A 15,369-nucleotide genomic window follows, 5' to 3' on the forward strand; every position below is an offset into this window, starting at 1 on the left:
CGGGGGAAAAAAAGGGCGAGACTGAGAGAGGAGCCGGGGGATAAAAGGGTGAGACTGAGAGAGGAGCCGGGGGATAAAAGGGCGAGACTGAGAGAGGAGCCGGGGGATAAAAGGGCGAGACTGAGAGAGGAGCCGGGGGATAAAAGGGCGAGACTGAGAGAGGAGCCAGGAGGATAAAAGGGCGAGACTGAGAGAGGAGCCGGGGATAAAAGGGCGAGACTGAGAGAGGAGCCGGGGGATAAAAGGGCGAGACTGAGAGAGGAGCCGGGGATTAAAGGGCGAGACTGAGAGAGGAGCCACGGATAAAAGGGCGAGACTGAGAGAGGAGCCAGGAGGATAAAAGGGTGAGACTGAGAGAGGAGCCGGGGATAAAAGGGCGAGACTGAGAGAGGAGCCGGGGATAAAAGGGCGAGACTGAGAGAGGAGCCGGGGGATAAAAGGGCGAGACTGAGAGAGGAGCAGGAGGATAAAAGGGCGAGACTGAGAGAGGAGCCGGGGATAAAAGGGCGAGACTGAGAGAGGAGCCGGGGGATTAAAGGGCGAGACTGAGAGAGGAGCCACGGATAAAAGGGCGAGACTGAGAGAGGAGCCAGGAGGATAAAAGGGTGAGACTGAGAGAGGAGCCGGGGATAAAAGGGCGAGACTCAGAGAGGAGCCGGGGATAAAAGGGCGAGACTGAGAGAGGAGCCGGGGGATAAAAGGGCGAGACTGAGAGAGGAGCAGGAGGATAAAAGGGCGAGACTGAGAGAGGAGCCGGGGATAAAAGGGCGAGACTGAGAGAGGAGCCAGGAGGATAAAAGGGCGAGACTGAGAGAGGAGCCGGGGATAAAAGGGCGAGACTGAGAGAGGAGCAGGAGGATAAAAGGGCGAGACTGAGAGAGGAGCCGGGGATAAAAGGGCGAGACTGAGAGAGGAGCCAGGAGGATAAAAGGGTGAGACTGAGAGAGGAGCCGGGGATAAAAGGGCGAGACTGAGAGAGGAGCCGGGGATAAAAGGGCGAGACTGAGAGAGGAGCCGGGGATAAAAGGGCGAGACTGAGAGAGGAGCCGGGGGATTAAAGGGCGAGACTGAGAGAGGAGCCGGGGATAAAAGGGCGAGACTGAGAGAGGAGCAGGAGGATAAAAGGGCGAGACCGAGAGTGGAGCAGGAGGATAAAAGGGCGAGACTGAGAGAGGAGCCAGGAGGATAAAAGGGTGAGGCTGAGCGGAGCTGGGGGATAAAAGGGCGAGACTGAGAGAGGAGCTGGGGGATAAAAGGGCGAGACTGAGAGAGGAGCAGGAGGATAAAAGGGGCGAGACTGAGAGAGGAGCCAGGAGGATAAAAGGGTGAGAATGAGAGAGGAGCCGGGGGAAAAAAGGGCGAGACTGAGAGAGGAGCCGGGGGATAAAAGGGTGAGACTGAGAGAGGAGCCGGGGGATAAAAGGGCGAGACTGAGAGAGGAGCCGGGGGATAAAAGGGCGAGACTGAGAGAGGAGCCAGGAGGATAAAAGGGCGAGACTGAGAGAGGAGCCGGGGATAAAAGGGCGAGACTGAGAGAGGAGCCGGGGGATAAAAGGGCGAGACTGAGAGAGGAGCCGGGGATTAAAGGGCGAGACTGAGAGAGGAGCCACGGATAAAAGGGCGAGACTGAGAGAGGAGCCAGGAGGATAAAAGGGTGAGACTGAGAGAGGAGCCGGGGATAAAAGGGCGAGACTGAGAGAGGAGCCGGGATAAAAGGGCGAGACTGAGAGAGGAGCCGGGGGATAAAAGGGCGAGACTGAGAGAGGAGCAGGAGGATAAAAGGGCGAGACTGAGAGAGGAGCCGGGGATAAAAGGGCGAGACTGAGAGAGGAGCCAGGAGGATAAAAGGGCGAGACTGAGAGAGGAGCTGGGGGATAAAAGGGCGAGACTGAGAGAGGAGCAGGAGGATAAAAGGGCGAGACTGAGAGAGGAGCCGGGGATAAAAGGGCGAGACTGAGAGAGGAGCCAGGAGGATAAAAGGGTGAGACTGAGAGAGGAACCGGGGATAAAAGGGCGAGACTGAGAGAGGAGCCGGGGATAAAAGGGCGAGACTGAGAGAGGAGCCGGGGATAAAAGGGCGAGACTGAGAGAGGAGCCGGGGATAAAAGGGCGAGACTGAGAGAGGAGCCGGGGGATAAAAGGGCGAGACTGAGAGAGGAGTCGGGGATAAAAGGGCGAGACTGTGAGAGGAGCCGAGGGGATAAAAGGGTGAGACTGAGGGCGGGGCCAGGGATATAAAAGGGCGAGACTGAGAGAGGAGCCGAGGATAAAAGGGCGAGACTGAGAGAGGAGCAGGAGGATAAAAGGGCAAGACTGAGAGAGGAGCCGGGGATAAAAGGGCGAGACTGAGAGATGAGCCGGGGATAAAAGGGCGAGACTGAGAGATGAGCCGGGGATAAAAGGGTGAGACTGAGAGATGAGCCGAGGATAAAAGGGCGAGACTGAGAGAGGAGTCGAGGATGAAAGGGCGAGACTGGGAGAGGAGCCGGGGATAAAAGGGTGAGACTGAGAGAGGAGCCGGGGATAAAAGGGTGAGACTGAGAGATGAGCCAGGAGGATAAAAGGGCGAGACTGAGAGAGGAGCCGGGGATAAAAGGGTGAGACTGAGAGAGGAGCCGGGGATAAAAGGGTGAGACTGAGAGATGAGCCAGGAGGATAAAAGGGCGAGACTGAGAGAGGAGCCGGGGATAAAAGGGTGAGACTGAGAGAGGAGCCGGGGGATAAAAGGGTGAGACTGAGAGAGGAGCCGGGGGATAAAAGGGTGAGACTGATCGGAGCCGGGGGATAAAACCGAGAAACTGAAAGAGGAGCCGGGGGATAAGAGGGCGAGACTGAGAGAGGAGCAGGAGGATAAAAGGGCGAGACTGAGAGAGGAGCAGGAGGATAAAAGGGCGAGACTGAGAGCGGAGCCGGGGGATAAAAGGGCGAGACTGAGAGAGGAGCCGGGGATAAAAGGGCGAGACTGAGAGAGGAGCCGGGGGATAAAAGGGCGAGACTGAGAGAGGAGCAGGAGGATAAAAGGGCGAGACTGAGAGCGGAGCCGGGGGATAAAAGGGCGAGACTGAGAGAGGAGCCGGGGATATAAAAGGGCGAGACTGAGAGCGGGGCCGGGGGATAAAAGGGCGAGACTGAGAGAGGAGCCGGGGATAAAAGGGCGAGACTGAGAGAGGAGCCGGGGATAAAAGGGCGAGACTGAGAGAGGAGCAGGAGGATAAAAGGGCGAGACTGAGAGAGGAGCCTGGGGATAAAAGGGCAAAACTGAGAGAGGAGCCGGGGGATAAAAGGGCGAGACTGAGAGAGGAGCCGGGGGATTAAAGGGCGAGACTGAGAGAGGAGCCGGGGGATAAGAGGGCGAGACTGAGAGAGGAGCCGGGGGATAAAAGGGCGAGACTGAGAGAGGAGCCAGGAGGATAAAAGGGTGAGACTGAGAGAGGAGCCGGGGATAAAAGGGCGAGACTGAGAGAGGAGCCAGGAGGATAAAAGGGTGAGACTGAGAGAGGAGCCGGGGATAAAAGGGCGAGACTGAGAGAGGAGCCGGGATAAAAGGGCGAGACTGAGAGAGGAGCCGGGGGATAAAAGGGTGAGGCTGAGAGCGGGGCCGGGGGATAAAAGGGCGAGACTGAGAGAGGAGCCGGGGGATAAAAGGGCGAGACTGAGAGATGAGCCGAGGATAAAAGGGCGAGACTGAGAGAGGAGTCGAGGATAAAAGGGCAAGACTGAGAGAGGAGCCGAGGATGAAAGGGCAAGACTGAGAGAGGAGCCGGGGATAAAAGGGTGAGACTGAGAGAGGAGCCGGGGATAAAAGGGTGAGACTGAGAGAGGAGCCGGGGATAAAAGGGTGAGACAGAGAGGAGCCAGGAGGATAAAAGGGCGAGACTGAGAGAGGAGCCGGGGGATAAAAGGGTGAGACTGAGAGAGGAGCCGGGGATAAAAGGGTGAGACTGAGAGAGGAGCCGGGGGATAAAAGGGCGAGACTGAGAGAGGAGCCGGGGGATAAAAGGGTGAGACTGAGAGAGGAGCCGGTGATTAAAGGGCGAGACTGAGAGAGGAGCAGGAGGATAAAAGGGCGAGACTGAGAGAGGAGCAGGAGGATAAAAGGGCGAGACTGAGAGCGGAGCCGGGATAAAAGGGCGAGACTGAGAGAGGAGCCGGGGATAAAAGGGCGAGACTGAGAGAGGAGCAGGAGGATAAAAGGGCGAGACTGAGAGAGGAGCCGGGGGATAAAAGGGCAAAACTGAGAGAGGAGCCGGGGGATAAAAGGGCGAGATTGAGAGAGGAGCAGGAGGATAAAAGGGCGAGACTGAGAGAGGAGCTGGGGGATAAAAGGGCGAGACTGAGAGAGGAGCAGGAGGATAAAAGGGCGAGACTGAGAGAGGAGCCGGGGATAAAAGGGCGAGACTGAGAGAGGAGCCGGGGATAAAAGGGCGAGACTGAGAGAGGAGCAGGAGGATAAAAGGGCGAGACTGAGAGAGGAGCCTGGGGATAAAAGGGCAAAACTGAGAGAGGAGCCGGGGGATAAAAGGGCGAGACTGAGAGAGGAGCCGGGGGATAAAAGGGCGAGACTGAGAGAGGAGCCAGGGGATAAAAGGGTGAGACTGAGAGAGAAGCCGGGGGATAAAAGGGTGAGACTGAGAGAGGAGCCGGGGGATAAAAGGGCGAGACTGAGAGAGGAGCCGGGGATAAAAGGGCGAGACTGAGAGAGGAGCCGGAGGATAAAAGGGTGAGACTGAGAGAGGAACCGGGGATAAAAGGGCGAGACTGAGAGCGGGGCCGGGGATATAAAAGGGCGAAACTGAAGAGAGGAGCAAGGGCTCTCTGGTCAACTCTACTACTTACATCTTCAAAGAATTCTAGTAGGTTCGTCAAGCATGATTTCCCATTCGGGAATCCATGCTGACTTTGTCTGATTACACCACTGCTTTCCAAATGCTGTGCTTTGAAACCCTTGGTAATGGACTCCAGCAACTTCCCTTCTACCGACGTTAGGCTCACTGGTCGATAGTCCCCTGTTTTCCTTTTTGAAAAGCGGGGTTACATTCACTACCCTCCAATCTGTCGAAACCAATCCAGAGCCCAAAGGATTTTGGAATATGACCACAGATGGATCGATTGGGCGGGATTCTCCCCTATCCGGCGTGGCGGGGGGTCCTGGCGCCGAGGAGTAGCCTCCGCCGGCCGGCGTGAATTGGCACATGCGCGGGAGCGCCAGTGTGTGATGGCAACATCCCAGGACATGCGCAGGGTGGTTCATCTCCGCGTCGGCCATCCCGGAGGACCACAGCGGCTGACGTGGAACAATAGAGTGCCCCCACGGCACAGGGCCATGGATCGGACGGCCCCGATCACGGAACAGGCCACCGTGGCGGCACCCCCCGGGGCCAGATCCCCCCCCCCCCCCCCCCCCCCCCCCCGAGGACCCCACGGGCCGCTCGCGTAGCGAGGTCCGCCAGCAAATACCTGGTGTAATATATGCCGGCGGGACTTTCCGAAAAAGAGCAGTCACTTGGCCAATCGTGGGTCGGAGAATCGCTTGGGGGGGGGGGGGGGGGGGTGTCACTGACTATGCGGTGCGATTCCTGCCACCGCCAAATCCCCAGCGCCGGAGAATCCGGCAGCCTGTGGGGGCAGGATTCACACCGCCCCCCCGGCGATTCTCCAACCCGGCGGAGTTGCCAACTAATCCTTTCTCATTTGCACAACACCCTGTCCAAGATGGCCTGTTCCTTTGTTGGTTCCTGTATTGGTCCAGAAAACCATCCCGTATACACTCCAGAAATTCCTCCTCTATTGGACTGTGACTAATTTGAGTCACCCAATCTATATGCAGATTGAAGTCACCCACCATCACAGATGTTCCTTAATCCATGTATCTCTGATTTCCTGTCTAATGCTATTCCCAACATTACCATTGCAGTTTGCTGGTCTGTATACCACCCCGACAATGTTTTTTGCCCCTTTGCGTCTCAACGTGTGGGGAATTTGTAATAAAGTGGATGAATTGATGCAAAAAGATATGATATAGTCTGGAGATTATGGAGATATGGCTGCAGAGTGACCAGGGAAGGGAATGGAACATCTAGGGGCATTCAGTATTTAGGGAGCTCAGCCAATAAGGAAAAGGTGGTGGGGTTGATTGCTGGTTAAAGAGGAAATTAACACAAAAGCAAGGCAAGATATTAGCTCCGATGATGTGGAATCTGTAGGAGTAGAGCCGAGAAACACCAAGGGGCAAAAAATGTGAGTGGAGGTTCTATATACACACACCTAAGCTGCAGTAGTGATGTGGGGAATGGCATTAAACAGGAAATTAGAGACGTATGCAATAAAGGAACATCGGTAATTATGGGAGGCTTTAATCTGTATCTGGATTGGGCAAATCAAATTAGCTACAATACTGTAGAGGGGGAATTCCTGGCGTGTGTACGAAATGGTTTTCCAGGCCAATACATGGCAGCATGGTAGGACAGTGGTTAGCGCTGTTGCTTCACAGCTCCAGGGTCCCAGGTTCGATTCCCGGCTTGGGACACTGTGCGGAGTCTGCGCGTTCTCCCCGTGTCTGTGTGGGTTTCCTCCGGGTGCTTCGGTTTCCAAGTCAGGATGGTGAGCGACTTGGACGGGAACTTCGAGGTGGTGATGTTCTCGGGTATCTGCTGCCATTGTCCTTCTAGATGGTAGTGGGCGTGAGTTTGGAAGGTGCTGCTGAAGGAGTTGCTGCAGTGCATCATCTTGTGGATGGTACACACGGCTGCCACTCTGTGTCTTCCTCTATGCACCCGAACAGGTGCCGGAATGTGGCAACTAGGGGCTTTTCACAGTAACTTCATTGCAGTGTTACTGTAAGCCTACTTGACAATAAAGATTATTATTATTGAGGAATCAATTAGAGAACAGGCCAGCCTAGACTGGGTACTGTGAAATGAGAATGGAATCATTGACAATCTAGCTGTGAGAGGCCCCTTGGGGTTGAACGTCCATAATAAGATAGAATTCCTCATTAAGATGGAGAATGAAGTAGTTGATTCTGAGACTAAGGTCCTGAATCTAAATAAAGGAAACAATGATAGTATGAGGCACAAATTAGCTTTGATGGATTGCGGGAACATTATTTCAACGGATGATGGTGGATACACAATGGCAAACATTCAAAGAATGTAAGGGTGAACTCTAACAAGGGATGCGGAGTTAAGGCTGCCAATTGGGGTGAGATATGAGTGAGTCTATTTGAATGGCAGAGCAAACCCAAGGAGTTAAATGGCCTAACTCTTGCTCTTATAGTCCCACAATGTGTTTTGCCTTTGATTGGTGAATACATGGCCTATGTAGTCATTCCATGCATTAAGCTTTCTCAGTTACTAATATTATATCAGGATGAATCAGAGAGTAGAGCACTTACAGAGACATGGTGGATGGTTCTTTCTGCTGGGAACTGTACTCTGTGGGGGCAATGTCCCGTGTGAGTGAACATAAAATGGGAACTCATTGGAATCAGAATAGGACTTTCATAATAACTGTCCCTTACCTCCCATTTGGTCTCTTCCAATCTGGGCAGAAGTTCGGACTGCTCTTTCTTGAAAGTCATACATTTTTTCTCCAGTTCTTCACGATGTTGCAGCAGCTGTCCAATATCTTCCTGTAGTTTCTTCTTCTCCTGTTGCAGCTTGAAGATCTGAAGCTGTAAGGCCTGCTGAGCTCTCTGTGCCTTCTTGGATACCTGTTGGAGCTTGTTTGCATAATTCTGCTTGAGGTCTTCCATCTCACGCTCCCATATCTTCTGTTTCTCCTCAAAGACTTGCACTATGGCCGCTTCACTCTTGTCCAGGCTTCTTCTCATCTGAAGAACTTCCTGTTCCTTCTCCCATAACCGGTCTTCAAGGTCCTGAATGATATCATCGTTAGATGGCGAGTGATATGTTAGCGTTTCCTGCATGTGATTGAGTTTGTTGAACGACGCCACACTTTTACTGGAAGACCGTCCACTATCAGAGGTAGATATTCCATTATAGCCCAGCATTCCTCTCTCGCCGTACGAAGTTCCTAGACGGTTGATGTGGCTTGTGGAAGCACTCATTGGTCCAACGTGCTGGCTGTAGCCCGTTCCATAGGTAGGAAGGCTGGTCAGTGAATTGCGGCCAGAATCAGACATACCTCCACCATGGTTTATAGTCCTACTGTGGCCTGCCTTGTCCAATCCAACTCTTCCACCTGAAGGGCTGTTGCCACTGGTATGATGAGCATTAAGGCTTTTCCTGCTGTCTATAACTCCATTGCTTTGTGGTGGACAGAGGTTCTGCATGGAGTGGAAATTTTTGGGGACAACTGGCTTGAAAGCGGAGGGCCTAATCAATGACTCGCTGCTCTGTAGAGGAAAGATAGACACATCATTACTTTTCATCATGAATAATTGATTGAAGACGTTCATGATCAATACATCATCATCCAACATTACTGATATTTCGTTGGCATCTACTTGTAAGACCATTTTTATAAAAATTCATAACATTACATTCCTCATTCATCAGGAGCTGAAACTTAATCCTAATGTCAGGAAGCCACAGGGTCTAGTCCAGGCTCCTTGCAGATACCACAGTGTTCTTCAAGCAATTCTAGCGTCATCGTGAAGCAGGGTCCCTTTTGCACCTATGTTAAACTCTATAGGCAGTGTGAAGATCTGACCAGACTCTGGAGTGAAGTGAAGCAAGAATCCACTTTACTTCAGTTTCAGGTTGGACCCTTTCTGAATTCTGCCCGAATTCACACCTTAACTGAACCAGGAAAGTGCTCCCACTTTCTTTCTCATGTCTTTAATTAATAAGGAAAAGGAGTATTCAGTCAGACAAGTTAACACACCTAATTAACAAAAAGAAAAAGAACTATCTATAGCTCAAAACATTCCCGAATCTGATCCTGATGGTATGTGACAGACAGGGATTGGACCAAAGCTGCAGAGGACAAGAATTCTTATCCTGGAAACTGGAACTGCCGCGTATTGACAGCAGTCTGTACCATCCACGAGATGCCCTGCAGCAACTCACCAAGACTCTTTCAGCCTCACTTTCCAAACCCAGGAATGCAAACTTCATTTAGAAGGTCAAGGGCAGCAGCTACATGGGAATGCCAATATCTGCAAGTTTTCCTCCAAGCCACACGCCACCCTGACCTGGAACTATATTGGCATTAAAAATAAGTAAAGAGCAGAAGGTGGCGTTCAAGGAGCTAACACAGGCAGGGTGTGCTGAATAGTTGCTTCCTGTGCTGTTTAACTCTGTGGTTCGAAGTGTCCTTTACATCAAAACTTTACCTGAAACTGTTCCTTTATTTACATCCGCAACATGCATTTAGTGTATAAGGAACCTCCTATGTAATAAAGCTGCCTCAGAATCATTCCAGGGCTCGAGCGGGGACTTACCCCAACCAACAGCCCACAAATGCATCCTTAAAATCATGGATGTCCCATTTGCCTGGGCAGCTAACTATGTAAAGTTTGAGCTGGACAAAGCCCAACAGGATGCCCGGGCAGCAGGATTCTCCACCATTGACAGGATGCCCTAAGCCCAGAGGTAACAGATGGCATGCATGTCGCATTGCTGGCATCGGGACATCAGGGAGCGCCCTTCATTAACAGGAAGGAGTTCCATTCCCTGAACGTCCAACTCGAGTGCGACAACCACCTCAAGATCATGTACGTGTGTGCACGCTTCCCAGGGAGTGTGCACGACATCTACATCCTGGGGCACTCGGAGATATACGGCATCTTCGAGAGACACCCCAGGATGGCCGGATGGCTCTTGGGGGATATGGGGTACCCGCTGAGAACCTGCCAATGACGCCGGTGTTGAGGTCAGTGCCCGATGCGGAGACCCGATGAAACGAGGCCAATGAGGTTATCTGGGCTAATATTGAGCGGTGCATCGGACGGCTCAAAATGCAGTTCCGATGCCTCGGCCGCTCTGCTGGTACACTGCAGTACACCCCCTGGAGGCTCCCCCATTTTGTGGTGGTCTGCTGTGCCCTCCACAACCTGGCGCAGAGGCGAGGCAACGTACTGGCGGTGGAGGAGGAACATGCGGCCACCACCGAGGAGGAGGTGTCGGACCAAGAGGGGCTGGAGGATGGAGACAGGTGGCAGCAGCGATGGGTTGGCATACCCGGAGTGCCAGGGAGGCCCTCACCTCGCCGCTTCACATAGAACATGGCTAAATCCATCATACCACCCCCACCCCCCTCTGCCCCTAGGGACGGAGGGGCAGCTGGATTGAGCTCCGGATGCCCCTGTGTCATCTACCTCTGCCAGCCTGGCGGCCTCCTATTGTCTGCACCATGGTGTCGATGCCTTCAGCGATGCCCCTCTGTGCCCGGGCCATGCTCTGCAGTATTCACAGTAACAGATTAATGATGGGACCCTATACCCAATGACAGATTAATGGTGGGCCCCTATTCCCAATAACAGAGTAATGATGGGCCCCTATTCCCAATGACAGATTAATGATGGGCCCCTATTCCCAATAACAGAGTAATGATGGGCCCCTATTCCCAATGACAGATTAATGATGGGCCCCTATTCCCAATAACAGATTAATGATGGGCCCCTATTCCCAATAACAGAGTAATGATGGGCCCCTATTCCCAATAACAGATTAATGATGGGCCCCTATTCCCAATGACAGATTAATGATGGGCCCCTATTCCCAATAACCGAGTAATGATGGGCCCCTATTCCCAATGACAGATTAATAGTGGGCCCCTATTCCCAATAACAGATTAATGACGGGCCCCTATTCCCAATGACAGATTAATGATGGGCCCCTATTCCCAATGACAGATTAATGACGGGCCCCTATTCCCAATAACAGATTAATGATGGGACCCTATTCCCAATGACAGATTAATGATGGGCCCCTATTCCCAATGACAGATTAATGACGGGCCCCTATTCCCAATAACAGATTAATGATGGGACCCTATTCCCAATGACAGATTAATGGTGGGCCCCTATTCCCAATAACAGATTAATGATGGGCCCCTATTCCCAATGACAGATTAATGATGGGCCCCTATTCCCAATGACAGATTAATGATGGGCCCCTATTCCCAATGACAGATTAATAGTGGGCCCCTATTCCCAATAACAGATTAATGATGGGCCCCTATTCCCAATGACAGATTAATGATGGGCCCCTATTCCCAATAACAGATTAATGTTGGGCCCCAATTCCCAATAACAGATTAATGTTGGGCCCCAATTCCCAATGACAGATTAATGATGGGCCCCTATTCCCAATGACAGATTAATGGTGGGCCCCTATTCCCAATAACAGAGTAATGATGGGCCCCTATTCCCAATGACAGATTAATGATGGGCCCCTATTTCCCAATGACAGATTAATGATGGGCCTCTATTCCCAATGACAGATTAATGATGGGCCCCTATTCCCAATAACAGATTAATGGTGGGCCCTATTCCCAATAACAGAGTAATGGTGGGCCCCTATTTCCAATAACAGAGTAATGGTGGGCCCCTATTCCCAATAACCGATTAATGGTGGGCCCCTATTCCCAATGACAGATTAATGATGGGCCCCTATTCCCAATGACAGATTAATGGTGGGCCCTTATTCCCAATAACCGATTAATGGTGTACTGCTCACCTTTCTATCGTGGAAGTTAGACTCTTTTGAGCAAGAGGCAAAAATCCCATCTCTGAGACAAGGCTGTCATCAAGACAACATTGTAACCCCTCGTCCTCTATGTCCTGATGTGTATGACACAAAATTGCCCAGAAATATAAAATTTGCTGTTTGCCAAATTTCTGTGACTCAGGCGCAATGAATGTATTGATGCGCAGATACGACTCTTGAGATGACAGTGCCCTCCAAAGCTGTTTAAGCACTGAATGATTAATACACTTTATCATTAGCAACAGCTCCAGCTAAACTTAGTACAACATCTCCCAGGAGGTGGTGCTGCTTCCATCTATTTGCTATTTGACAGCAGCCCTGATGATTTAAAAAAGATGTTTTGAATATTAAATTTATACAGTTTGAGAATGAGCTGCTCGCTTTGACTGAAACCGCAGAGGAATTTAATGTGGCACTTGGAATTCTCAACTTAATCTGAATTTCAGTCAAGTCAAGTTTAGCTCACAGACATTTGAAACATTGGAACTTTGATTCTGATTTGAGTCATGTTGGTATTTTATGAACGGCTCCGAATGAAATGTATAACCGAGCTTCTGAATCTAATAATCTAAACTTCGTGCACCCGTTTGTTTGATACCATTTAAACATTTATTTCATCCCCTTCCCTGCTTAACCCTTTCTGCTTCTGTGCATGTGATAGGATCAAGTGGCTGCTTTCTAAGTGAGTCCTCAGCCCTGGTAGTTCTTCTCCTGGTAGGGCACAGAAGCAGCCCAAGGCTAACTCAATAAAATATGTCTCCCACCCTCCAGATTCCACCCAGTTTCAAATCTGTATCCCTTTATAGAAAGACAACCACATCGGGTATGGGTAAAAGTCGTGGAACATCGGTTCCATTCTCATTTGAATTGTAACCAGAATGCTACTGGCAATGGTTTCTCTTCCTGCTCTGGCACCATTACATCTAGTGTCTCCTAATGATTTATACTCCGCCTTTTCTACTTCTTATAAAATTGCTGTCCCTGCATATTTACACTTCCACTGCACCAACTTCGTCCCTGCCTTAGCCGAAACCCTCATCTATAGCTTTGTTAATTTTGGACTTCACTATTTCATGCTCCCCTGGGTGGTTGCCTGCACATGCTCTTAATTGCAATGAGTCCCATTCACTCCACACCCCTGTGCTCACTGACCCTACATTGCTTTCCCACTCAAGCAACACTTCGATTTTAACATCCTCAACCTTTGTTTGCAAATTGCTCCACGGCTTTGCCCCTCCAGACCTCTGTGAACTCCTCTCGCCCTACAACCCGCCACGCTCCTCTAAACCTAGCCTGAACATCCCGGATTTCAGTTTTTCCCACCATTGGTAACTGTACGGTCAGCTAAAGCCCTTAGCTCTGGAATTCCCTCCCTAAATCTCTCCAACATCTCTCCCTCGCTTTTACCCTTCAAGACGCTGCTTAAACCCTACTTCCTTCACCAAGTTTTTGGCTATCTGTCGTAATATTGCCTGACGTGACTCAATGTCTAATTTTGTTTTAAAGCAATCCAGTGGATTGTCTTAGGATGTTTCATGATGTTAAAGGCACTACATAAGTATCAGTTGTTGTTGTAGTTTCCCTTTCGTGAAGGAAATCTGCCATCCTTACCTGGTCTGACCTACATGTCACTCCAGGTCCGCCGCGATGCAGTTGGCTTTTGATGCCCTCAGACATGGTCTAGCAAACCACAATGGAAAGGTTACATAAAAATAACAGTGGACGACCATCCCGGGATTGACTTTGGTGCTGGATACTCTTCACTGTCACTGCATCAGTCATTTAACTCCCTCCCGAACAGCAATATGGGTGTATCCACACCACATGCATTGTAGCAGTTCAAGAAGGTAGCTCACCACCACCTCCTCAGGGATGATTATGCATGGGCAATAAATGACGACAGAAAAGTGTAAAGATCCCACGGCACGACTCTGAAAAGGAGCAGGTGAGCTCTCCCCAGTCTCCTTACCAATATCTACTCGTCACCCAACATCACCAAAACAGATTGTCTGGTTCTTATCACATTGCTTTGTGGGAGCTTGCTGTGCGCAAACTGGCTGCCATTTTTCCACCATCACACCAATGACCACACTTTAAGAAGTCCTTAATTAGCCATTGGATGCTTTGGGATGTGAAGCTGGCACTTTCTAAATGATCCCTCTCCTGCCATCCAAACGCTTGGCATGGTGTGCCAGAATGTCAGTTTTCTGCATCCCTGGTAGGCAGAATCACGGAAATGTTATGGTGCAGAAGGAGGCCATTCAGCCCACCCCTCCCCAGAAAAATACTTTTCACTGTCTCAGTATACATGACAACAAACAAATCCAATCCAATCCAATACTCCCCCTCTCATTTAACATCTCTGTTGGTGAGATTTTTCTCTCCACTCCCATCCGCACTTAGAATCCATAGAATCTCTACAGTGTAGGAGGCCATTCAGCCCATGGAGTCTGCACTGACCCTCCGAAAGAGCACCCAACCTTGGCCCCCTACCCCACCCCATCCCCGTAACCTCACCCAAACTGCACATCTTTGGACATCAAGGAGCATTTAAAAAAAAAATCATGGTCAATCCACCTAACCTGCATGTCTTTGGACTGTTGGTGTAAACCGATGCTCCCGGAGGAGACCCCACGCAGGCACGGGGAAACAATGAGGGTGATGCATTGGCGAAAATTAATATTAGATGTCTCTACGTGAACATCACTTATCTCAAACGAGCTAGTTAATTAAACTGGCACTTGATTAATTAATTATGCCCTATATTGGTTTGTGTTGAATTAATATCGCTCAGCTTAACACAAACCTGGAAATGGTCCAATGATCCGCTTCAGTCAAACGGCGATGGTCTCCTGTTATAAAAGCTGTCAAGATTCTCCTCTGAATTCACCAGCTCTGCAGTTATTTCCTTCACACCATGCGCAGATTTTCAGACTGGCAGATCACCAGAAACACAAGATCACCAGAAACACAAGGGATTAACTTTAATCTCACACGCTGGGTGGGAAACCCACAGGTTCGTGTGGAATGTCAGTCTTACACCTTGCACAAGATTACTCTCCATTGACTATAGCGGTGAGTAAAATCGGGTGGGGTGTGCAGACAGCATTGCACCCCATCTGCACAGGGAGGGCACACTGAAATCTCACCCACCATCTCTGCTTTGCTCACCTATTCCCTCTCTTCAATCACCGACTTGCTCTCACCTCCAACGATTTGACAGAGCAAATGTTTTTAAAAATAATTTACTAAATATTTTGATTGCCCTGTTTGTGTATGCAACAAAAATAACTTACCTTTAACATAGACGCTTCACAGCAATGTCATCAAACAAAACCAGGCACCAAATCACAGAAGGACAGGTGACCAACAGCTTGGCCAAAGCATCTTGAAGGAGGAAACTTAAAGGATCAATGTCAGGTAGAAAGGTATGCACTGTGGATTGCAGAGTATTTCATCCATTCTGCTCAGTTCCAGGATTGCACCCTACAAGCCTGTACAGGGTAGAACGAGAGAACGCTCGACAGCTCTATTTTTATTTGCTGCCTCTGCTTTTAGATTTAAGACTATTTCTAACGATAAGCACAGCACCGACATTCTATAGGAACTCCAGTGCCTGCCTTTGTTTTCTGGAATCCACTGCATGGTTTCTGAGGAATCGGAGGTATTATCACACTCTGTTTACCATAGGAAC

The 15,369-nt window shown here is 50.3% G+C and overlaps 1 protein-coding gene across 5 annotated transcripts in view; it reads right to left on the minus strand.

Annotated features, from left to right (window-relative positions):
* Window positions 1-15,369, minus strand: part of LOC119963895 (leucine zipper putative tumor suppressor 3-like) — a 293,965-nt gene that overhangs the window by 19,045 nt on the left and 259,551 nt on the right. For all 5 annotated transcript variants that reach the window (XM_038793275.1, XM_038793273.1, XM_038793277.1 and 2 more), the window contains one exon: window positions 7,520-8,356. In XM_038793275.1, the coding sequence (XP_038649203.1) occupies window positions 7,520-8,356 (837 nt within the window). The remainder of the gene's footprint in view (window positions 1-7,519; window positions 8,357-15,369) is intronic.

Source organism: Scyliorhinus canicula, chromosome 3 (genome assembly GCF_902713615.1).
Source record: "Scyliorhinus canicula chromosome 3, sScyCan1.1, whole genome shotgun sequence".
Classification (NCBI taxonomy): Eukaryota; Metazoa; Chordata; class Chondrichthyes; order Carcharhiniformes; family Scyliorhinidae; genus Scyliorhinus; species Scyliorhinus canicula.